At 28.2% G+C, this 25,885-nt stretch overlaps 3 protein-coding genes across 3 annotated transcripts; 2 read left to right on the top strand and 1 right to left on the bottom strand.

Moving 5' to 3' along the window:
- Positions 1-889: 889 nt before the first annotated feature.
- On the top strand, positions 890-1,018 carry Bm10042 (Uncharacterized protein; the record flags this gene model as incomplete). The annotated part of the gene is made up of 1 exon (XM_001894496.1): positions 890-1,018. The coding sequence occupies one exon, from the start codon at positions 890-892 to the stop codon at positions 1,016-1,018; it is 129 nt and encodes a 42-aa protein (XP_001894531.1).
- Positions 1,019-2,677: 1,659 nt separating this feature from the next.
- Positions 2,678-5,352, top strand: Bma-aldo-1 (fructose-bisphosphate aldolase 1, putative; the record flags this gene model as incomplete). The annotated part of the gene is made up of 8 exons (XM_001894495.2): positions 2,678-2,789; positions 3,009-3,079; positions 3,218-3,358; positions 3,671-3,766; positions 4,022-4,108; positions 4,332-4,533; positions 4,682-4,845; positions 5,134-5,352. The coding sequence occupies 8 exons, from the start codon at positions 2,678-2,680 to the stop codon at positions 5,350-5,352; spliced, it is 1,092 nt and encodes a 363-aa protein (XP_001894530.1).
- A 12,077-nt stretch (positions 5,353-17,429) lies between these two features.
- Positions 17,430-18,831, bottom strand: Bm17407 (Uncharacterized protein; the record flags this gene model as incomplete). Its single annotated transcript, XM_043077503.1, has 2 exons — positions 17,430-17,465; positions 18,631-18,831. 2 exons carry the CDS (start codon positions 18,829-18,831, stop codon positions 17,430-17,432), a joined length of 237 nt encoding a protein of 78 aa, XP_042933437.1.
- Positions 18,832-25,885: the final 7,054 nt, after the last annotated feature.

Raw genomic sequence — 25,885 nt, 5'->3', positions numbered from 1 at the left:
ACCTTTTGGATTCATTTAAAAAAATCTTTTTCTTTTGATAATTTTGATATTATAATTAATATTATAAAAACTTATAATTTTGCATATGATATATGTATGTATATTGAATATTTATTTATTATTTTTTATCATTTATGCATTTTTTTCACTTGTATATCAGATAAGAATATTAAAAATTCGAGTATATATTATTAATTAGAATTTACTTAAATATTACGAATTGTTTAAGCTTTTTTTTAAACATTATTTATTCTTTTTTTCATTATTACTTCAATTTTTTTTTTCTTTTTAGTTTTCATTTTGTATTTTTTTTGCTGATTATTTTTTTTTTTTTTTTTTTTTTTTTTTTTTTGCATTCACTGTTAGAAATGTTAAATTTGTTGAAATCCTATTGTTGTTGTTTTTTTTTTTTTCAGTTCCATAATATTCTGTTCTATTTTTTGCCCTTTTTTCTCCCTCTCCTTAGTAACCATTTCTCTATTTCTATAATTATAATTAAGAATTAAAGCAAAGTATTTTATAATTAAATTGATCATAATATGTTTTTCTCTTTATATTCCTTGAAATTGTTTACTTCGGTTCCATTCAACTTTTCCTTTTCCAGTCTTTTCAGTTGTTGCTCGTAATGAATATCTTCTAATAATTTGTAAGGCATAATAAGAATTTCGCGTTATTGATTTACTTCAAATTATATCATTTCCGATTTTTTATTCTTAGATTTAAATAATTTCATTTCCGATTTTTTATTCTTAGATTTAAATAATTTCATTTATTCGCATTTTATGTCAATTTTAGAACTTTTCAACAGAAATTTGTCATCTTTCTATCGGTTTCCTCTATCTCATCGATCTGTAATTTTGTGATAATTGTGATAAGAATAATGATAATGATGATTGATGATAATAATGAGGAAGATAATGATGGTAATGGTGATGATGCTGATGATAATAATGATGGTGATAATGATACTACAGCACTTACTGCATATGCAGCAAGGACAATGATTAAAGAAAACTGAAAGTTTTAGTTTGAAAAGATAACGTAAGTAGATATACTTCTAGTACTTTTCTTTCACTGCTAAAGATGATTATTGTAGCAGTTTGATAAAAATACTTCAATCTCTCTTACAGTTATGACTGAGAGATATATGTTAGACTTATTTAGATCTTATATAAACTTATATAATACCACTCATTTATGCTTTTTTTTTAAAATAGTAGCCAGTTATCTTATCAGTTGCTGTGTTTGTTCTTCCATTTGTTATATCATTCCGTTATATAAATGTATGCAATCAAATTTTTACATAATTGTAACAACAAATTTTTTTCTTTTTTAGTATTTAACTAATATTTAGATTAGTTTGATACTGATTATTGTAAAGAATGGGAAATGGATAGGTTTTCACAATTCTCCTACAATCGTTGATCGTTTTTCAACTCGGTTTTTGTTATATGATTTTGGGGATTCTTTTTTTTATAGCAATTTATTTTCATTTCATTTATTCTAGTTGTATGCATCATTTTGTAATACTCTCCATTTCTTTGCTTATATTATAGTATAGATAACTTTGTATGAGTGATAAGGAAAGAAAATGATAAAAATTCTTATGTCAGCAATCCGAATACCTGAGAGGGATACGAGCACAGCTGTTGTGAGTTAAAAGAAAGATTTTTCTTAAGTTTTTTTTTGTCTGCTTTTCTTCTTTTTTTTTCATCTGTTATTAATGTAGCTTAGCAGGGTTAGTCTCTTTGAAATGATAATGTTAACTAGGTTATTGCCGGTTTACTGAACGATGTATGTTAACCTTGTTTGGCTAAGTGATGAAGTTAGCTTATAGTTTTGTTCCACCAAACTTCGCTATAAATTCCGAATTTCTTGTGTTTGGTCAGCTGTTAAAGAAATGTTATATTTATATTATTGTTACTATAGCTCGAAACCACATTAATTCGTTATTAGCCATTTGCAGGTTAACTCTTATATTTCTTTCTGCCCAATCCGTTTGTATGTTCTTTACTATTTGTTATTTTGATAACTATCAGCATATCTTGGGCATTGCCTTCATTTTCATATCAGAAAATAAGGATAGACAACTTTTTTGTCCATAGTTTATTTTATATTATGCATGTCATATATTTGCATAATTGTATTATGTAGCTGGCTGTTATTTTTTCTTTCTTTTGCATTAATACTTAAGTTTGCTTTCATTTCTCTCATTTCATTCGTTATCTTTTTCTCGCATACAGCCTTAGTCTTATTTGCTTCTCTAAAGATCTCATATTGCAGCTGTTTACACTATATATTTGTGCTTATCAGTTATTAGAACATTTTGCTTTTTAAAAAATCATTTGTATGTTTGTGAATGGAAAGATTTTAATTTGAATTTGCTTAAAAGCAAATTATATTTTGTTGGAAGCAAATTTCTTTATGCTGTTTTCTTAATATATATATTTTTGTTTGCTTGATTTTAACTGGTGGTAAGGCAGACTATTTCTAAAATTTTCACCTGATTTCGACACTTGACCGTATTTTTTGGTTGCCCAATTTTCTTTAGTAATTTGATATCATAAAAATTATGATAAATGTGTTTTTACAAATTTCTGCAATGAATTTCATATAAGCTTGCGTTGTATTATTGTGTGAAAACATAGGATATAATCGGTATTTGTTATTACAGAAAATGACTTCCTACTCTCAGTTTCTAACAGATGCGCAGAAGGATGAATTGCGACAAATCGCTAATCAAATTGTAACACCTGGTAAAGGTATTCTTGCTGCGGATGAGAGTACTGGTATGTAAAAAGTTCATCTTTTTCTCTCTTTTTTTTTTTTTTTTTTTTTTTGATATCATTAACAATAAAAACAGTGGTGGGTAAGCGCTAATATGGAAAGCATTGGTTTTGCTATTTTCGCTTTCCAGAATAGAGTGAAAGAAAAGATGCAGGACTGGCTATGCGATAAAGGTAAAAGAGACAAGAAAGATCTCTTTTCAAATTTATCATCTATTTAAGGAAGCATGGACAAAAAACTGAAGCCAATTGGGCTTGAAAATGTTGAAGAAAATCGACGTTTGTATCGTCAGGTCTATTTCTTGATTTATTTTTAAAAAATTTATAGGTTTAATGTATGTGCCTGTGACATTAGAGTCATGTTACATGTTAAATTTTTTTTTTTTTTGAGGTATGGAAACTATTTCTAAAATGAGAAGGAAATCTTTCAGCTTCTTTTCACAGCTGGTGATGAAATGAGTAAGTATATTTCTGGTGTTATTATGTTTCATGAGACATTCTACCAGAAAGCAGATGATGGTACACCATTTGTTCAAGTCCTACAAAAGAAGGGTATTCTCCCAGGCATCAAAGTAAGTTAACTTTTTTCTTTTTTAAAATAAGGGAATATTGGATATTCGAGATAGTTACGGAAAATTTTTAGTACTGTTTCACTCCTATTAATGATAGAAATAAACAATTTAATTGAATGTAATGACTTAATGGGCGTGTTTTGAAAAATTAGTAATTGATTATATATGGCGTCCATTTTCCCTATTAATATATGCAGTCAGATAAGTCTGTATTAGTCCGTTGCTGTACCATATTGGAATTATTCAGTTTAGTTCACTTAAGTAAGAATTTAATGATCATAGCGATCTTTTGATTAATTGTATCTTGTTTAGGTTGATAAAGGTGTTATTCCAATGGCAGGCACTGTTGGTGAAGGTACCACGCAAGGCTTAGATGATTTGAACAACCGATGTGCCCAGTACAAGAAGGTCATTTTTATATTATATAAAGCTCTTTCAATTGATAGAGAGAATTTTTTTTTTCGACAAATTTTGCTGCAATTCTAGATTTTTTCTAAGTCTATTTTTTTCCTGTTTTTCAAATTCAGTTTTATAGGTGATGGCTCGTTATACGTCACCACATTTAATCTGCTATTTACCTCAATCCTTTTTAAATATAGAGAGTTAACAAGGATTGTGAAATATATGATTGGCATTAATTCGAAGAAAATCAATTAGTTTTAGGATGGTGCACAGTTTGCTAAATGGCGCTGCGTGCATAAAATTGGTGCAACAACACCTAGCCATATGGCTCTGGTTGAAATTGCTGAAGTAGGCATTTTTAATCATCTGGGTTTTGTTTTTCATTTCCTTATCTTCGCTAATGAATTATTCAAATTATATGCCGGAAAACAAAGATACTGTTTTTTTTTCTTTTTTTAAACAGTTTTTTGTGCTATCCGTAGAACATACGGTTTTTGCGATATATTTCACTGCAAATTTGGTTTTTTTTACTAAGCTTTTTTTTTTCTGTTTCTCAAATTCACTTTTATAGGTTTTGGCTCGTTATGCTTCAATCTGCCAGCAGCATGGTTTGGTACCAATTGTAGAACCCGAAACTTTGCCCGATGGTGAACATGATCTTCATCGATGTCAGAAGGTCACAGAACTTGTCCTGTCATATACGTACAAGGCGCTGATTGATCATCATGTTTACTTGGAGGGGACATTACTGAAACCAAATATGTGTATGCCAGGTAGATTATTTGAAATTTATTACAAGAAAACAAGACATAATACTACGACTAATAAATGTAGCAGTAAAAATAATGTAAGTAAAATGAAATTTTCCACTAGAGAATGATCACTAAAGTAGAATGAATTAGTCAAGAGTGTATTTTTCAGGTATGCAATACAAGGGACAATGTTCACATGAAGATATTGCACGAGCCACCGTTACTGCTCTTCAGCGCACGGTTCCAGTGGCTGTACCGGGTATCGTCTTCCTTTCGGGCGGTCAGTCTGAGGAAGATGCGACACTTAATTTGAATGCGATCAATCAGTTTCCAGTATATTTTTATTTTCTCTAATGATTTTTTAGAGTGAAATGAAAGTTGCTGCTAATATAATTCTGTTATTAACTGAGAGAAGATATGGTTTGTGACCATATGTAAAAATGGGTCATCAGTTCGCACCAATCGGAGATGAGTGCGATTATTTCGATGTTGTGGAATTTTTATTTAGATGACCATTTGAACTTCTAGAAAATTTGACATAGATGTGATTGTAATCCAGTCTACCTTGTATTGTGCAATTTACAGACAGAAGAGTTAGTCATCTATTCTTTTTGTTTTCAGGGTAAAAAGCCGTGGGCTTTGACCTTCAGTTACGGTCGAGCATTGCAAGCATCAGCTCTTGCAGCCTGGGGTGGTAAATTGGAAAACATTCAAGCTGCCAAAGAAGCATTCTTGAAACGTGCACAGGCAAATTCGCTCGCACAATTGGGTAAATATGCCGGAGGTGCAGGTTCTGGTGCAGCAGCACAAAATCTCTATGTTGCTAATCATGCGTACTAGATAGTCCATCGTCAGACCCTAATATCCACTTCTTTCTATGTTAAATATAGTTAAAAGGAAGGATGAAAAGGATAATATTTATTATTTCGATCTCCTGCATTGATAATTCATGAATTCTCGTAGTTTCCGTTGTGTCATAATTTATTATTCGTAAATTAATTCTTACTTACTTTTCATGGGAACGTTTTGAGTAGAAATTATCAAAGTTAGATTTCATAATATGTGATTAATTCGTCGACTGTGACGATATATTTTTGCTGCTGAACTAATAAATACCAACAATTAGTAATCTTATTAATAAATTGTAGTCTTTATCTTTTGTGTTTTTTGCTTTACCTACAAAACGCACTGAACAAAGGCTTACATAACAATTCCACATTTGTAAAAGGTGAATATAGTCAAGTCCAAAAAAATGTGTGATGAATTACTTGATAGCAGATACTGAGAGAAAAACTTCCCATATCTTCACATACGATTTACCCGTTTGTGTATTTAAATATTACCTTAATTGTCTCAAACTAATTATCCCTCAATGATTCGTCACGATGAATTGTTGTCATTACACTTCCCGTTGTGCTGGGGCAGGTAAAGGTGTAATATCACTACACAACTATAGATTTGGTAGTTTTCCGTACATCTGTTTTCGAATTTTATGGTTTTAAAACTGATTAGCTAGCCCTCAACATTATAATGACACTATCAGTGAATGGAGAAATGTTAGTCTTCAATAAACTGGACGAGTTTGAAAGATTTCTCTGAAGCAAAGAAAAATATCTAAGAGTGGGAAAAATTTTCGAGATGCGCTGAAGACTATCAAAGAATTTTTCGCTGAATCGGATTACATAAAGTTCTCGAAATGCTAAAATTTGAAGTTTGGAATTAACGGCGAAGTACGGTTGTCTCAACCTGAATGATCTTTAACAATCGATTGGTGTGAAGCTACTTTATACTTTTTGATAAAACTTCCATTTATATAAGAGCAAAAATTTGAATCGAGCAGTTATCAGTTAAAAGTTAACCAAAAACTACGATTATCTCTACTTGAACAACTATCTAATGTCCGTATGGAAGTTACTCAAATAATCCTTACTTTACTTTTATCATTAACATTTGCACATGAAATTGTTCATCTGCTTTTTTTTTTTTTTTTAAATCAGTAATTTGATTAACGAATTTGATTTGGACTTAGAAAACGAAATGCCATAATGTTAAAGTTATCTTCCTCCAACATTATTATCTCATCTTTTACAGTTTATCTGATTATTGGAAAGCATTTTTGTTAATTTAGTAAAAATGAATTGAACTTTTTAGCACAATTTATGCATACTTTTCCAGTAATTAATGAGTTATTTGATCGAATTAAGTGCGAAAACATTTGTCATATGATCAGACTATTTCAATTATTAAACTTGAGATGCTGTTTAAATGTTAAAATTGAAGTAAAAAATTTATTAAAATCGAAGTTTGTTTTTTTTTTTCCGCATTACATTGTTATTTTTGACTTGTTTCAATATATACTTTCAATTCCGGTTTAAATATATACCTCATGGAATCGGATTAGATTCATACAAATTGCATGACATTGATGTGTATGTTTAGTAGACATCGGAAATGTCATCCGATTATGCCACAACGTATAATCGGATTAGTAGGAAATGGATGCGATTTCTTTGACATTCATTTAATTTATTTGAATTAATAAATTGAGCATACGAAGTTTGACCCTTTTTATTTGTGACAGTTTCAACAAAAACGGATGATATAATCAAAATCTTTATTGACATATCACTGATAAGCAAATTCCTTCCCTTTATCAGCATCGAGCGTTGATAAAAAAGAAAAATTATTAACAAATGAAACAATAAATAAATGCATGTAAATATATTGAATATCAGGAAAATTGTTATCTTATAATATTTAATTACCTTTGGTTAATTTTGAATAAAGAAAGTAACTTTTTCAATTTCTTTTCTCCCCAAAAAAAAAAAAAAAAAAAAAATATCAAATTTGAATCTTATAGTTTTAAATTTTATTCCAACACAATAAATTCTTAATTTCTGCTTTTTTCTTTTCTATATTATCAATTAATTCCATTTTGGTAAAATGTCGGACAAAGAATTATTAGAGTGACAGAAGTTAAAACGATTTCTTTTTATATTAAATAATTAAGAATGAACAGATTAATTCATTGATGGTATAACTAGCTGATATTCTAATTCTTCTTCATTAATTTATAATTTTTTTTTTTTTCTATATTGAAATTGTTTATAAAATTGTTTATCTTATTCCAATCAATTTGAAGAAATGAAATTGCAAATACAAATTGCAATTCAATTCCTACATCGTTTCTATTTTTTCTCCTTTTTTTTAAAAATTTCGAATTATTATTAAATCACAATTCATTAAATGTTATCGAATTGATAAATGACTCCTACCATTTTTTATATTTCGTTTAAATTTTTGTCATCATTTTCAAGAATTCTTTTTCAGTTTCCAACTTTTCAAAGGTTTTTTTTTTTTTCTGCTTACATTTATATTTGACTTTCTTTGTTTCTTGAAATTTCTTATTCTGTCATATATGCTTTATCATACAGCTCCTTCTAAAACAGTTTGGTTGTTTATTTATTTATTTGTTTATTTTATTTGCGTTCTTTTTCAGTCATCTCTCCAACTTTTTAAAGGTTTTCTTTTCTGCTCACATCTAAATGTCAAGGGAGTAAGAAAGTTAAAGAAAGCTAAATGAAATGATAATAATAAAGCAGTGGAAGAGTTTTTGTAAGAATCAAAAATAAAATTATTCAAATATTAATTGTTTTGCTTTTTTTAATAAAACTATTTATTTCAATTAGAAAAACCGAAATAATTTTATGATATATTTGAATTAATTTTTGTATTGAATTCTACATTTTTTTCTTTTTTAATTCATAGACTAAAACATTGTCTTATTTGAATTTTTCGTAAACAAATAGAAATCAATTTCAATTTTATATTTGAATTCAACATTCAATCTTTCAATTATAACTAAGCTTACATGCATTGAACATGTTGTGCTAAATATTACAAACTGTTTTTTAACAAAGATTGCTTGATATATTGTAAATTTAAATTACTTTTATTTTTATTGTTAATCATTTTTCGGTCACATTTTTGACAGTTAAAAGGTTTGTACGTTCTTTGTTCAACTTACTTTTTTTATTATAAAAAGCTAAATTTAATATCAATCGCAGTGAATGTTCACCATCCGATGGTGACAATTTTCCTTTGTCATTACGCTTTGTTGTAAGCAAATGCCTACTGTAATCTTTAGTGACAATAAGCTTCGATTCAGTTCATCACTTCCTCAACACTCTATCAATTTTTAATTAAACAACAACCTGCTGCAATCAATCTCAGTGATATTTCCCTAAAATAAAACTACTTGTGATACTTACTATTTTGATAATATCTCTTAACTCTTATGTAATCCTTATAACATCAATCAATAAAATGTTTATTCTCGACTATTCATTTTATGTCAACCAATCAACAATGAGAAAGATTTCATTGTCAGTCAGACAAAAACTAAAACTTCTCAACAGCGTCAGCAAACGAAAAAGAAAAAGTACAAATGAATTGAATGAGATATTTCCATTTTTTTATTTTTTAAAAGAAATAATCCATTGAAAGAAATATTTTCTCAATAAAGATAATCTGAAATTTTAATTTTAAGCTTTGTGAATTTTAAATACAAATGAAGCGATTAAAGAAAATGAAACGATTTTTGAACTTCATATGCACTTACTATTTAATTAATCCAAATAATAAATTTTGCATATTAAAAATAAATAAGATTATTATTATAAAATTCATTTAACAAATCGATCGAGATTATTTATGTAAACAAACAAACAAACAAATATATGTTTCAACAGATCGTCTACTTGAGTAAATTTACTGATAATTTACTTATGCACTTCCTATTTAATTAATCCAAATAATAAACTTTGCATATTACAAATAATTTGTCTAATATTTTCTGATCATTTGATATACATTCGTAGAACAATTTATTATTAATTGTTAATCATTTGATAATTCGCGGTGTTCGACCGAGATTTTCTCACTATGGCAAAACTCTCGTTTTGATCATAATTGATGCTATTTAAACTTTCAGCACTTTCCAAATTGCAAGAAGATCAAATATTCCATCTATTTCTTCTTCCCTTTTCCAAGCAAAACTTTCCTCATTCGAATTAATCTCCGAGGCTTAGAAGAACATAAATTCATTATTAAGAAATTCAAATGAAATAATTCATTTTCAAATTTATTAGTCTCTTCTATTACAGAGCAAATAGTTTTCAGAGAAAGAAAAAGAAAAAAGTTTTTGGTTGATTGAATAGAGCACAAAATTTGAATAAAAAAATGATTTTTGTTTTTTTTTTTTTGTTGTAAAGAATATTTGTGTTTCGGTTCATTCCTTTCATCTAAGTCATATATTTCAATCTTATTTCCTTTTTTTTTTTTTTAAAGAAAATTTTTTTGTTTTGATGAAATGAAAATAATAAGAAAAATAGAGTTGGAATTTCATTCGTTTTTTTTTTTTTTTTATATTTAAAAATAAATTTTGCAATTAGTACCTTCTTCTTCTTCTTTTTTTGTAACTGTTAAGAAAACAACAGAAAGAGGAAAGTTTGTATTGAAAGAATGAATGGGCAGAAAAAAAAAAAGCAAAGAAAGAAAACGATGACGGATGATAAATCCGGAACTAAACAGGTTTACTTGTTCAAATTTCCATTATCACGCTTGGGTTGTTCAAATGAAACGTTTTGTGTGTGTGTGTGTGTGACAATGATATTAAGAGTTCCATTTTTTTTTTTTTTTTTTCCTGAAGGATTTATGTATTTTTCGGTTACACAGACAATAAAAGACAATCTCATTGCTATTACTTTTAATATTTACTTTTTAGTTAAATACTTTCGTAAAGTTAAAGAAAAAAAAAAAAAAGGAAAACTGTACAGTGTGAATTCAAGGAGAGCTGAAACAAAATCTGATAAAATAATTTCAGATGATGACATAATGTTTAATTTTTGAAATTATATTCGATTAATTTTGTTGATTGCTTACAATGAGAAAAGAAAAAAAAAAAAAAAAAGAATGAACTGCACTGCATGCAATATAAAACATTGCATTAATGTCATGCATGATATGAAGAGAATAGAACGACTCACGTTACGTGCAGCGTAATAATGCATGCACGTTACGTCAATAAAACATTTTGATACGTTTTCTTTTGCAAATGAAAGAAAAAAAATGAGAGAATCGTTCATTGATTATTGTAACTGATGTGATGATGAAGTGCTTTTAAATTGATGAGACGAGACCAGACCAGACCAGACGAGACGAGACGAGACCAGGCGAGACCAGACGAGACAATTTAGTGATTAAGTCGCATTTTTTTTTCTTTCATCCGTTTGAAAAAGTTTAACGGAACAGACGTCATCCAAGTAAAACGTTATGAAATAATGAAAAAAAAAAAAAGAAAAAAATTGGACATAAAATTAATTTTGGAATGTAAATATTAAAATTATTATTCTGGAAGATACGATATAATAATATAATCGAATAATTTGATGAAAAATTTTATGACTCATCGACAGTTCAATCATTTGAGGTAATAGTTTTTAGGCTGTTTATATTTGACTCACGATATTTCGTTAGCATTTAATGAATTCATATTCATATTTGAAAGTTAGTTAAAGCATTTTTAAACACAATCAATGTCATTGATCAATTAAGTACCATTTAGTGCTAATTCGACATGTCATTTTTTTTTTTTTTTTTTTAAATCTTTAAAAGCGATCCAAAGTTTATTATTTAACACAAGTAGCTATTCTAGAATCTTTTCGCACTTAAAACATTTGTAGTAATACTTAATGGCACAAGGAATAAGCAGTGGAAGATTAATTTTAAAAATAATTAATTAAACTGTAATCTTTTGAAAGGATCTATGCATTCTTCAATGATAAGAAATAATCATACAACACTGTTGTTATCACATGCAAAATGTCTCGATCTCGAGACTTACGTCTAAATTTTTGAGTGTTATGCTGGTTCACAGAAATGGGATATATAAAGGATTAAAACAGGTTTTGAAATGAGTTAAATTAGCTTTCAGTACTTTCAATTTTTTTTCATTTTTATTTTTAAAGGTACAGAAATAAATTTGTATAAATTTTCATCAGCTTCACTGAATTATTTACAAAAGATCATTTTTCGAAAGTTTACTTTTCGCCAATTGAAAAATTTTATTCGATGATTGGATGCATCAAATTCTTTCGTATAACGATGATCACAAATAATTAGCAATTATCATCCTAGCATCAGTCTCTTTTTAAGATGAAAGAGAATAGCAAGAGAGAGAGAGAGAGAGAGAAAGGGATAGAAAGAAAGAAAATAAAAGTTACTTTTAGATTGAAAACAGGGTTTTGTTTATGAAAATTTTCATAAATGTATGTTTGATGGTGATGAAAGTAGACGAGAAATTCGTTTATTATAAAAATTACTTTTCTGTGGAAGAGGAAATGAGTCAATTTTGTTTGAAAGTATATTTCTGCTTAAAGAGAAAAGAGACAATTAATGGATAACGTTAAATAGATAAAACTCTTGAAGATTAACTGATTACTTAAATAACATTTTTCAAATATTTGTTTTTTTTTTTTTTTTTTTTCAAGGATAAGTAAATGAATGGATGACTGTTGAATTATTGTTTGCCATTAATTATTGCAAAGTGGATAAAAACAATGATAAAAGATTATACCTATAATAATTAAGTAATTTGGTATTGTATTGATAACAAAATATAACAATGAATTTGAATTCAAAATTTGAATCTGAAGACTGAATCCAAAAAAATCATGAATTTTCAATTGAACAATATATTTTTTCAATCAAATGAGTTAAACAATTTGAAAACATATTTCAATAATTACTTAAAATATTCAATTATTTCACACAAATACAGAAATGGTTTAATTTGGCCAAGCATAGATTCATCCAAACAGGACTGATAATGAATGATATCAGTCATCAATGATATAATCCATTTGTTTACTTATCAGTTAGTGCGGATAGTTTTTTATCGTTTTGATTTTAGTTAGAAATTAAAGTCCGTTTAATCAGTCGATGTGCATCAAAAATTAAATTCCGTATAGAATCACTTCTTTGGAATGTTTGCAAGATAGATTGCGCTTATATTTGAAATGTTTGAATCATTAATATAAAAAGAAAACGGAAGTTTTAAGCTTAAAGTTAATCAATGGTATTTTCTCTCATTATTTTTTCAACAGCTAAATGCTATCATTTTTAAATACCAATCAAAAAATTATCACTAATTTTCACTTTCCTTAGGTTTCATATTTATTTATTTCAATTTTAAAATATTTGTATTACTTTCTTCTTCCATTTCTTGTCTTCCACTCATTTCTCATTTAAGCTATCTCTTTGATCTTGTAAACTTTTTTTCCCATAAAATTTTGTTAATAAAATTGGAATTGAAATCAAATCTCCAAAATGATAAAAGAAAAAGATCAAGTATCAAAAATTAAAAATTAAACACTAATTCAGTGAAAATTTCACAAAATATTACATGCATGCATGTATGTGTACGTGTGTGTATCTACGTACGTTTAGGTGTACGTGTGTGTATCTACGTACGTATGGATGTACGTGTGTTTGCGTGTAAGTAAATGTATATTTATTTATATGCTAACATATAAATTGCACTGAATAAATTTTAAAAAAATGGAAATTGCTCGCTGTTTCGAGTCTTTTCGTTTCTTTTTTTTTTAACTTTCTGTCGGTGATGCATTTATCATTGTAAGCAATTGAAGCAATTCGATGATTATCTGAGCTTTTTATTCCTTTCCATTTCTTTCATTCCATCTTCCTTCTTCTTCAGCCAGGAGCGCTTTAAATGACATTAACGCCATTCGACAGACAGTTAGTATTTTCTTCATTAACCTAATATTTCAGCTTTTCAAATTTTTTTAACGTCTTTGAAAAAAAATATTTTTAAATCAAAATTAACTTGAAAATATATTTATGTTGCATTATTACGTTATATTATATTTATATTATTATTATGTTATATTATAATTTCATTGTATTGCATTATATTATAATTATATTATATTTATATTATTATTATATTATAATTTCATTATATTGTATTATATTATAATTATATTATATTTATATTATTATTATATTATAGCGTACTATAATACATTTTTTTTTTCATTTTAGATGAAATAAATGAAAATTTTGCATAAAGTTTAATAATTTGTTGTTCTTTCCTCTTATTTTCTCTAATTTTTTTTTCCTTCAATTTATCATCCATTTTAGCTTCTCATCATTTTACCTTTATATTTCTCATTAATTACATAAAATAACACAAATGTATAGGATAGAAAAAATATTTCTTCTTCCATTAGCCTTCTCTCTCTCTCTCTCTCTTTTTTTTTAAGCTTGCAAAAAATTCCTTTCAACACAAATTGGCTTCCATATTTTCATCCTTTCAATTACTGCCAAATGGCCAATGACACTTTCCTATGTTTCCTCAGTTTACAGTTATAAATAAACATAAAATTTCATTCATTGTCTTTTCCAATTAATTGGAATAAATAATTAATAAAAATAGTCATATGTGTGTGTTTTGTATGTATGTATGTTTTATGCATGAATGTCACATATATTTATAAATACTTTTGATTAATATTCGAATAAGTTGAAACTTTCAGTAATGTTTTTTTGTTCTTACTAAGAACTATTAAATTTTCAAATTGTATCAGTGAATTTAATCAATATATATAGATTTAACTAACTAATAACCACTTCAAAATTAAAATAGATTTTCCTATATTTGAAAAGAATATCATTTTTCGATTCGATTCAATTCCACTCGATTCCTTTTCGTACAATTAAATTATACGTTTCATTTAACATTTCTCCTGTATGCTGCCTTCCCTTCATATTTTTTGATTTATTTGTTTATTTTTTTTTAGCAAATGATATTTAAAAAATGGTTTATTCATTCTACCATTTCAAATTCTTATACTTTAATCTGATTAATGCACTTTTTATAGCTATTCATTAAATTAATAGGTTTTTCACCACTACTATTACTATTATTATTGTTAATTATTATTATTATTATTTATTAGTACTACTATTAATTATTATTATTATTTATTAGTACTACTATTAATTATTATTATCATTATTTATTAGTACTACTATTAATTATTATTATCATTATTTATTAGTACTACTATTAATTATTATTATCATATTATTATACTACTATTATTATTTTTTTTTTTTTTTTTTTTTTTTTTTTTTTTTTTTTTTTTTTTTTTTTATTATTATCATTATTTATTAGTACTACTATTAATTATTAATTACTACTACTATTATTATTACTATAGTCATTACTACTATTTCTACTACTACTATCACACATTAATTACTAGAGCGATTATGTAAACAAAGTGTTCCAAATGAAATTTAAGCTTTAAAATTACGAAGGAAAAATACGCTAAATTCTTATTATTCATAAAATAAAATTGTTTGCTTGCAATAGTAATCACTTAGAGATAATAAATATTAAGGAAGAGTAGCAGGTGGGTTCATTCAATTAACCATTAATCGGTAACTTTTATCTTTTATGGGTAAAGATGTAATAAAGGAAACCTACTGTTTACTGCTATGGGAATCTTCTGACCTATACATGGAATAGATTACGTCACTGTCACTGTCACTGTCATTGTCACAGCATCCGTGTCATCTTGCTATATCTTCCATTTGCGGAACTTTTTGATCATATCACAATAATTAAATACTAAAAGGAAAAAAGGGAAAAAGAAAGCTGCATAATTATTTATATTTATTAACATTTCTATTCTTACTTTAAACATATATGTATAGTAATTAAATATCTTAAATACATATACCAATTAAATATATCTTATTATACTTATTTACTACTGCAGCATATATTTTATAAAAAAATGCTTAACTGAATTTTAAAAAAAAAAAAAAAAAATTTTTCTGAAAAAATAAGATTTTTCTATTTTTTAATTAAAAGTTATATATTTTCAATCCTTTTTTTTTTTTAATAATTAATGATTGCATAGAATAATAGAAACATATAAATGAATAACATTACATTATCCCTTAAAATAAAAGAAAGAAAATTTAGCAGAGAAGAGAATAATTTAGTTGAATGAATGGAAATTTCTGAAAAAAAAAAAAAAAGAATCTTTTTTTTTTAAATTTTGTTGGATTTTGTCGAATTATTTTATGTCTTTTGTAAAAGTAAGCAAAGAAAACGTTGTTGAATGGTGCAATGACTACTGCTATTGTTGGCGGTGATGGTATTATCGAGAACGGAACGGAAATTCTTAAACATATCCCGCTGTCTACCTTGTTTTTTTCATTTCTCTCTCTCTTTTCTTCTTTTCCCCTCTCTCTGTCCCTCTCTCTCTCTCTCGCTCTTCCGATATTTACATTTGAAAAAGTAGTGAAAGGAGATTTGGAACTGTGATAGATAGTAGAACAGTTCAGTTAAATAGGACGAAAGGTAGAGAATGAGAATTGAGGATTCTAAGAGGGAAGTATAACATACAATTGAATTCACTCGGAATATTTTCATTTTTGTTCATTTTATAGGCTATGTAAAGTTAGAAAGGCGCAGTTAGAAAGGCGCAATGTGTTAGTGTGAAAAGATAATGAGAAATTGAGAGGTGGGGGAAAAGGTGAGTGAGATGCGGAAGAGGGAAGAGGTAAAAGAGCGCCCATTCATTTTATCTTCTTGGTAAAAAGAGAGAAAAGGAAAAAGAAAGACTAAATCGTTATTGTTAATTAGAATAATTATTGTGATAGATTTAGACTAATTGTGATGATATGATATGATATGATATGAGATAAGAATGATAAATGGTTGGGAAAGAAAGTAAAAGATTAAATTTTGGTAGATAATAACGATGTTAATTCATAATTTCACAGATAGCTTTTTTTAAAAAAAAAAAAGAAAAAAAAATGTTAAAAGTAAAAGAGAAATGCAATAAAAATTTTCGTAATTTCAATTTTGCTAACTCTAATTTTTGTCCAATGATTACAATCTCATTAATTATCTTTAAATTTCATCTAAAATTGATTTTATTTAGTCTACAATATTTTATCATTTGATGATTTCATCATGTCTAATTTTATACTTTGACTTTCTTATCAACTAGAAAAATCTAATCATTGATAATAAAAATATCATTGGAATCATTTTATAACGAATTAATTATTTAAAGTAAACATCCTTAATTTTTTTCAGTAAACAAATGACAAAAAAAAAAAAAAAAAAAAAAAACAAAAACAAAAATAAAACAAAAAACAGACTTATGATAAAAGAGTTGATTTTCTACTTAGAATATTTGGATTTGACATTGCTTTCTCAGAAAATTAAATTTCATTCTTTTTCAGTTATCGTTGGCAAAGAGATTTTTTTTGCCTCTCAGTTTTTTTTTTTTTTTTTTTTTTTTTTTAATCCTTCAATTTTTGTCAATGAAATGAAAATTGATTCTTGCAAAATTAGTAATTTGATTGATGAAAAATTGTCACTTTAATATTCAACAAAAAAAAGAGAGAAAAAATGCTAGAAATGAAATTAAAATATTCTTAAAAATATACTTTTGTCTTTCTTTAGCTATCATTATAAACAAATATTTGTAAATTTCATATTTTTAATTTCATTTTTTTACAAATTAATAAACGAATTTTAATGTTGGAAAAATATTATAAGAAAAAGTAAGTTGGTTTTTTGAAGAGACAAAAAAAAAAAAACGAAAGAATGAAAGAAAATTATAAAGTCAAAACAGTTTAAATTAACTGTTTCAATTAAATTTGAATTTTTTCACGTTTTTTTTTTTTTTTTTTTCTATTTTTACCCATTTTTTTGAGTACAAAAGAAAAAAAAAAACTGTTTTTTTAAGTCTTAGAATTAATAGCACACTTTTAAATTATTACTTTTTTTTCCATCGTTTTCTTCATCAGTCTTTGTTGTCTTTTTTTTTGCGCTTTATTTTCTGCAAAAATTTCCTGATAAGATTGATCTGATAAGATTTCACTGCAATTTTAATCATTTAAAATTATGATCATTTCAATCGAACTCATCAGCTACTTTAATTGAAGTAGGATTATATCATTTATTTCAATTTTATCTTTTGATTCATCAAAAATTATAAACTTTTTCCCTCTTTCATCACTTCATTATGGAATTTATTTTGCTTTTTGTTTCTCTTACCTTAATTTTAAATCTGAATTTTAAGTCGTAAAACTGAAACTGAAATATTTAGAATTTGATGAGAGTTTTATTCATAATTTAGAAAATTTACTAAGTGAGAATTTTTTATTTTTGTAATAAAATTTTTGAAATGATTAAATAATATTAAATCAATAAGTCTTTTCAATTCTAATCCATCACAACCGAACTTTTCATTTTATCTTACTTAAAGACTTAGTTTTTTTTTTTTTTTTTTCCTTTTGTTTATGTAAATAATAAGTTCAATTTTGGAGTGTCACTTTTTCAGCGTATTTTAGCGTATCTAAGAGTGTATTAAATGATTGATCTTTTGATTGATCTGTCAATAATTGATTGGAAAAAAAAAATGAAAATTAAATTATCACTGACCATTATACTATCCCCTTATTTTACCCATTATTTGGTGTATTCTACCCAAATGTAAAACAAAATTTAACACAAAATTTAATTTATGCTAGTAGTGCACGATGAATTGATGAATGCATGCACATAATTAATTATTAATTTAGTATCTTTGTTCATTCTGCAATGCTAGTAGTTATTATCCATTTCTCTACGTGTATGTATGTGTGTGTGTATGTGTGTGTGTGTGTGTGTGAGCGTGTATAAGCATGTATGCACGTGTGTGTATATGCGTGTATGTATGTGTGTGTGTGTGTGTGTGTGTATAAGCATTAAGCATGTATACACGTGTGTGTGTGTGTGTGTGTGTGTGTGTGTGTGTGTGTGTGTGAGCGTGTATAAGCATGTATGCACGTGTGTGTATATGCGTGTATGTATGTGTGTGTGTGTGTGTGTATGTATGCAACATGAATGTCTGGAAATGAGAGTGAAAGTAGTAGTAAATTGAAGATTGGGCGGAAAGATGATATTGATAATCAGAGAAGCTCTACTAAAATTAAAATGCTTTGAAAAGGCGAAATATTTACAAAGTGTTCATTGCGTTCCGTTCGTTTATTCCATTCATTGCGTTCCGTTCGTTTATTCCATTCATTGCGTTCCGTTCGTTTATTCCATTCATTGCGTTCCGTTCGTTTATTCCATTCATTGCGTTCCGTTCGTTTATTCCATTCATTGCGTTCCGTTCGTTTATTTCCATTCATTGCGTTCCGTTCGTTTATTCCATTCATTGCGTTCCGTTCGTTTATTCCATCGGTTGTCCGGAAATGTTCATCCGATTTTTATGATAAAAGCAATTTACTATTTCTTTTACCTTTGTGTTTTTCTATCTTTGTGGTTAGTTTAACCAAAATTTTTTCCTTTTTTTTTAATTAATATTTTAACGATTGTAAAAATACATATTACATATCATTTTTAATGTTTGAATAAATTAAATTAGGAGAATTTTCAATTTTTTTTTTTTCCTTTATGATATAGTAATAGATTCAGAGAAATTTACAGCAATAATTGTAATAATAGAGAGAGTGGTGGAAGAGTGGAAAAGAGAATGAAAGAGATGAAAAGTACGAGAATTTCATTCCATTTTAATACTTTTAAATTTTTGCTCAAATAATTGTGACAGTTCGATTGACCGATTGATGATTATATTATTGATAGTAGTTAGTAATGATAGGAGTAGTTTCTTTGCTGTTTTTCATTTGAAAATAATCGCAGTAGAATAAGTTTTGAGGGATTTTTAATTCAATAAGACAGCATTGCTTGTCTTTCAAATTTTTTTTTTCTTTTTTTTTTTGAGAGAGAAAAGACGAAAGGATGAAAAAAATTGGTTTATATGTGTGATGGATACTTCTAATCTTTCACTTTTCCATTTCTCTAATTGCAACCACCGACAGAAATTGATATGCCTTTATGTTTATTAACAAACATACACACATACATATACAGACACATACATGCATATACACACACACACACGTACTTACGCAAGCATATACGTTCAACATATACGTAACAGACGTATATGATAGTCATACGCACCTACACATCCACAGACACGTTCACATTCTATACATGCACACCCAGACATACACATACAAAGATCTCTCCAATCTCTTTTCTTCAGTTTATTCTCTTTGTTCTCGATGATCTTTGATGGTTTCAACTTTTCAATTTGTCTTTCTTCCATGTCTTTGTTATGAGAAGAATTTCAGTCTTTTTTAATCGTTGTGAATAGAAAGTGAACTTATGAATGAAAAATTAAAACGTTATGCGATCGTTACATTTTCATCACTTACACAAAATCCGAAACAATATTACTAATTTTATGTGAAATTGATAAGTTAACGGGCGTATTTATCAATCAAATTCTCTGCGAATTATTAGAGAGAGAGAGAGAGAGGGGAAGAAATTTAGATGAATTATACAAATTTTTAGTCTTTTTTCTTTTTTTTTTCCATGCAATTATAAAACTGATTTGAGAGAAAACGAAACATTTATTTCATAGGTAATTTAAATGATTGTGAAAGTTACGACTACATTTCTCATCATTTTTATCATTTTTATTATAATAATTATTACTATAAACGTGACAATATCTGTTGTAGTTATTTTCATACGTGTTCAGGTCACGTCAAAAAATGTGTCAATGATCGTTAGGGATGATTATGCTAATATTTCGTTAGTATGAAATGTAATTTTGAATATAAGACTTTTGTAAAATCTCTTTTAATAGTTTTATAATGTATTTTTAGATTCATACAAAGATTGAATCACACTTTAAATCTTCTATACATCATTTCAGGAGCTTTTCGCTCATAACACAAACTTTAGTAATAATTAAAAAACTTTAACGAAACTTTTATAGGAATCTTTTCAATTTTCTCAGTAAGTACAGCAAGTGATACTTGTTAAAGTGATTATCATTAGTGCTTTACTGTGTAACATTAATATTAATGATTATAACGATGTCCTAGTTTTTACTGACATCGATGATAGTGATGATGATCGTACAGGAATAGTAGTTGTGTATTGATAATAGCAATAAATGACCAAATGATGGTGACATTTGAAGTGACAATAATGGATCAAGACAAGGTAGTGGCAATAATAGTAAGAGTATAGCTTTCACATCGAATAACGATGACGGCGATAACACTGCTAGACAGTGATGACGACAGCAATAGCAGCATTGATTGAGAATAAAAGTACGCGATAAAGTGATGCGATGACAATTGCGCCACAGAGAAAAGAGGGCAAGAGTACAATATAAATAGTATGTGTATATGTATGTATGTATGTGTGTGTATGTATGTGTGCATGTATGTATGTATGTATGTGTGTGTGCGTGTGTATATGTGTTGACGAGAATTATGAATGGTATCCATTATAATTAGCATTAGGAGTAAAAGCAGAAGCGGGAAAAGGAACTTGTCAAGTGGCATCATAAGGAAAGTTCAATCGATTGATTTAATACATTTGTCGTCACTCATCCGTTCCAATCTCACTTACTGTCATACTTATCACATATCATATCACATTATCACCTCTGACCTCTCTCTCCCTCTGTGCACGTCCACTCTGTATCCTTCCCAGTCTCTCCTGCTAACTTCAACATTTCTCATCGATACTATCTGATGAAATGATTGTCTGTTTCGTTTCCTTTTTTTTTTCTCTCTTTCTTCCTCTAATTTCCGTTCAACGGGCGCAATTTATCATTTTCTGGTCGAAGTAAAAAGGCGGAAATTTGAGACAGTTACAATGATTTATTGATTAGGGCATAAATAGACGAACAGCAAGACATATAGTACATAAGAAAGGAAGAGAAGAGAAGAAAGAGAGAGAGAGAGAGAGAGGGAGGACACTGTGGACTTCGATAATTTGATGTTTAATGAAAACAGCGCTTTCAGAAGTCAATCAATAATTGATATACTTCATTATTTGGTATTTTTATGACAATGAAACAATAAATTGTTCACTGGAAATTTCATTGTGTAAAAGATTTATGTCATATGAATTGCTATTTTGAAATCTTTCTGTCATCTTTGTGATAGATGAAAGAAAAATTGCCAATTCTTTTAGCATCACATTCAATAATAATAATAATCTCTCCCTGATGGTTAAGCATCGATGAAGTGTTATTCTCGGGTAGTTTCCCCGAGATAGTGATGATATTGAAAGCATTGCAAAGTGATTTCATTCTCTTTTAAACTAAAATCATAATATTCCTCATAAATGTTTATCGTTGTGTTCCTTTTGATTAAAGAGGAGAGAGAGAGAGAGAGAAAGTTCTATTGAAATAAAACAAGAGAAAGAGAGAAGTTTTGGAGGAAATACAGAAACAAAGGATGAAAAATTGAATGATATTAAGATGGAATGAAATAATGCTTGGTTAAAATGAGAGATATTTTCCTAAACTTTTTAGTGTAAAGGAAATGTGAGAGAAGGAAGGTTGGATAAATGAATGAATGAATGAATGAATGAATGAATGAGTGAATGAATGAATGAATGAATGAATGAATGAATGAATGAATGAGTGAATGAGTGAATGAACGAAGGAAGGAAGGAAGGAAGGTAGGAAGGAAGGAAAGAAGGAAGGAACGGATGGAGGAAGGTGGGAAGGTAGGAATGAAGGAAGGAACGGATGGAGGAAGGTAGGAAGGAAGGAAGGAAGGAAGGAAAGAAGGAAGGAACGGATGGAGGAAGGTAGGAAGGAAGGAAGGAAGGAAGGAAAGAAGGAAGGAACGGATGGAGGAAGGTAGGAAGGAAGGAAGGAAGGAAGGAAAGAAGGAAGGAACGGATGGAGGAAGGAAGGAAGGAAGGAAGTGAAGGAAGAAAGGAAAGGAAAGAAATGAACGGAGTAGCTAGAAAGGGTGGAGAATTTTGGCTGAGATGGCAAAAATGTATTAGTTTCGATAACAGAACCAAATGTATACCGCCACTGCCACCGCTATCGCTACCATTACCGCCATCCACTAGCGCCACCAATTCAACATTCCTTTTCACTCAATGCAATCGTCACCACTTTGCACTCTTTTTCTTTTCTTTCCTTCTTTTTGAAACAGTTCGTTCAATATATGCCCTTTTTTTAATCTTTTACCATTTACTTTCCTCTATCTTATCATTTTGTCACTTGTTAGCAATTAGATGCTTGATAGTGTATTGAAGAAGTTAGAGTTTATGATGATGATAATAATGATGATAAGTGATGATGATGATGATGATGATGATGACAGTGACGGTGACGATATTGTTGATGGCAATAACAATGAGAGGTCATTTTTAAATTGTTAGCATATCAGCATCCCAAAGAGAAAAAAAGGTCATTCTATGAACTGAACTGTATGCTATAAATTCTTCTTCTTCCTCTTCCTCTCTTCCCCTTCATTTCTTTTCCCTATCATTTTGATGAAAAGTTCCTTTTGTTTTCTTTTACTTGTCTCTCTATCACACACTACCAGCATTGTCTCTTCACTCGTACTTATTATCATTGTTATCAGTCTAAGATATCATCCTTTCATGTCGCTCTCTTATCATTTAATGGAATAAAATGAATGAAGTTAACTGTTTGTAAGTTAAAATATTGGAAATGAAAAACTACCGAATAATTGAATTACTCTCTCCAACTTGTTTATACGGTAATTCCTCAAAGTAATATATTATGGAGTATATGTATGTATATGTGTGTGTGTGTGTGTGTGTATGTGTGTATGTGTGTATGTATGTGTGTGTGTGTGTGTGTGTGTGTGTGTGTGTGTGTGTGTGTGTGTGTGTGTGTGTGTGTGTGTGTGTGTGTGTGTGTGTGTGTGTGTGTGTGTGTGTGTGTGGTGTGTGTGTGTGTGTGTGTGTGTGTGTGTGTGTGTGTGTGTGTGTGTGTGTGTGTGTGTGTGTGTGTGTGTGTGTGTGTGTGTGTGTGTGTGTGTGTGTGTATGTGTGTGTGTGTGTGTGTGTGTGTGTGTGTGTGTGTGTGTGTGTGTGTGTGTATATATATATATATATATATGATACATGGAAGTCTTTGGAAATGAGTTCATTCATTCCCTGACATTGTTTATCAGATTCAGGGGAGCAGGGAGTTGCAAGAGCAGTTCCAGTGGCTAAGAATAGGGGGAGAGAGAGGGAGAGAGTAGGGTTGGGTGATGATTGGGAAGATCTGATGGAATCTAGAGAATGTGAACTGTTTGGATGGAAGACGGAATTTCGTGATTTATTTTATTTTGTTTTGCTTTTTTTTTCTTCTTATTTGCTGAGATTCCGTTTTTTTGCTCTTTTTTTTTTTCATTTTTAATTTATTTCCCTAAAATAGAATTAAAAATTTAGTGATAACATTGGTTGTTCACTTCCTTATCTTTATCAGCTTGTTAAAACTCAGCTATATAGCTAAACATATGCTGATATTTTAGTATTGGTTAATTTAATCTAATGATATAGTTAATTGTTGAAACTTCATAGTTGAATATATTTAGCAATTAAACGGGTAGAAGAATGAACCGAGAAGTCTCGACTCATTCTTCGAGAACTTCCTAAAAATTAACCTTATGAAATTATTTCATACTATTCGATCAAAATTTTTGCAAAATGTTTGAAAATTATAAGCGCCTAAAAAACTGGCGGGAGGATTGTTTTCACCAAAAAGTAATAATATATTACAGCTTGACATTACTTAATTGTAATACAAATGTTATTTGCATCGAATAGGGAAAGAGAAAATAATGAATGGATAATAATATTAATAGTAATACTATGGCGTGAATAAATTCTACTTTCTCATTCTAACAAATGATAATATCGTACAATTGAGAGCAGAACGATGAAAATATTTTATCAAATTTTTATGATTAATGATATCAGTGAAAGGAAAGACTAAGTGAGTTGATAGAGTGATAATAGAAAGAATAAGAGCAGTAATATGTTGTAAAGCTTATGATAACATTCCAAGCTATCGCAATTTGTTCGCATTCTTGAAATTGTTTGACGTCGCCGTTTGCAAATGTCATTGTTGGCGCAAAATTAGTGAAAAGATAGTAGACCAAGAGGACATGTCATCAACGTATTGATGACATGTTATCATCATCTGTAGTTTTATCATGTAAGGAATGATAATGTTCATGATAGAAAATTATCAAACTAACTCGAATCAACTATTCATATTCATATATGTATATGTCATAGAGAAAGAGAATTGGCTAACAATAATTTGCTTTAGAAAATTTTTTGCATTGTCTTTTTTTCAGTTAAATTTTAGTTTTCAATCATCTTTCAAATATGCAAAAAATGAAGTATTAAAATTTCGAAAATGTCAATTTTTTTTTTTTAAATTGTCATCATTTAGGATAGATTTTTTTAAAGGATCTTATCATATAATTTTCACGTCTAACTTTTTCGAGTTGAAATTTTTGTTAGTGTATGTGAATAGATATGAATGAAATTTAATTCGTAAAATAGATTGGTTTTAACACTTTGATCACATCTAAAATCGAGATCAGGATTCGGTCTATTCATTTACCAAATTTTGTTTACAGTTGATTTTTCTTACAGCTGTAATAGTAGTTTTTGCTAAACATTAACAATTACAATTGATAAAGTTATCATTTTAGCAACTGATAATTCTCTTTACAAAAATTATAATAGTGTCTATCACTATTAATAACACATAATCAGTGACATATTATTATTCATGACTATTGTTATTTTAATCACTGCTACAGTTACGATGACTAATTACATTAATATATGCGTATACTTTTTGCATGCACATGAAATGCTTGCTGCAGCTGCATTCTCTTTAATCTCATGCATATATAAAACATAGAGGCATGCAGGCTTAATGACATCTGTTTTCTAAATCCAAAACTCCTTTCCATTGATTCCAATCGAAATCTCATTTCCCTATCCATCTATGCATTCAGCTACTTCAGTTATATCAATTGTTGTTTATTGCATTTGCTATGAATTTGTTTACCTTCTTCATTCTTATCAATACTTCAAATATAAATCGGATTAACTTTAACTTTTTTTCTTACATCACTACAAATCCATACAGTTTTTTAGGTTATTTCTTAATTTCTGAATTTAATTTCCTAAAATTTATGGTTTTTTATCCAATTCCTTTCTGATTTTGAATGAAAGAAAATATACAGATTCTTCACTAAATCATTTCGAATACGATCAGTGCAATATTATCATCAACAAATAAGTTCCACTCATTCATTCATTAACGTTTATCATAACTTCATGAATCACACCTCATCGTCCCATCATATCACAAACTTTGACAAACCCAAATGG

The sequence above is a fragment of the Brugia malayi genome (assembly GCF_000002995.4).
Source record: "Brugia malayi strain FR3 genome assembly, contig: Bm_v4_Chr1_scaffold_001, whole genome shotgun sequence".
In the NCBI taxonomy this organism is placed as follows: Eukaryota; Metazoa; Nematoda; class Chromadorea; order Rhabditida; family Onchocercidae; genus Brugia; species Brugia malayi.
The sequence above is the reverse complement of the archived record's forward strand: the minus strand, read 5'-3'. Positions and strand labels throughout refer to the sequence as shown.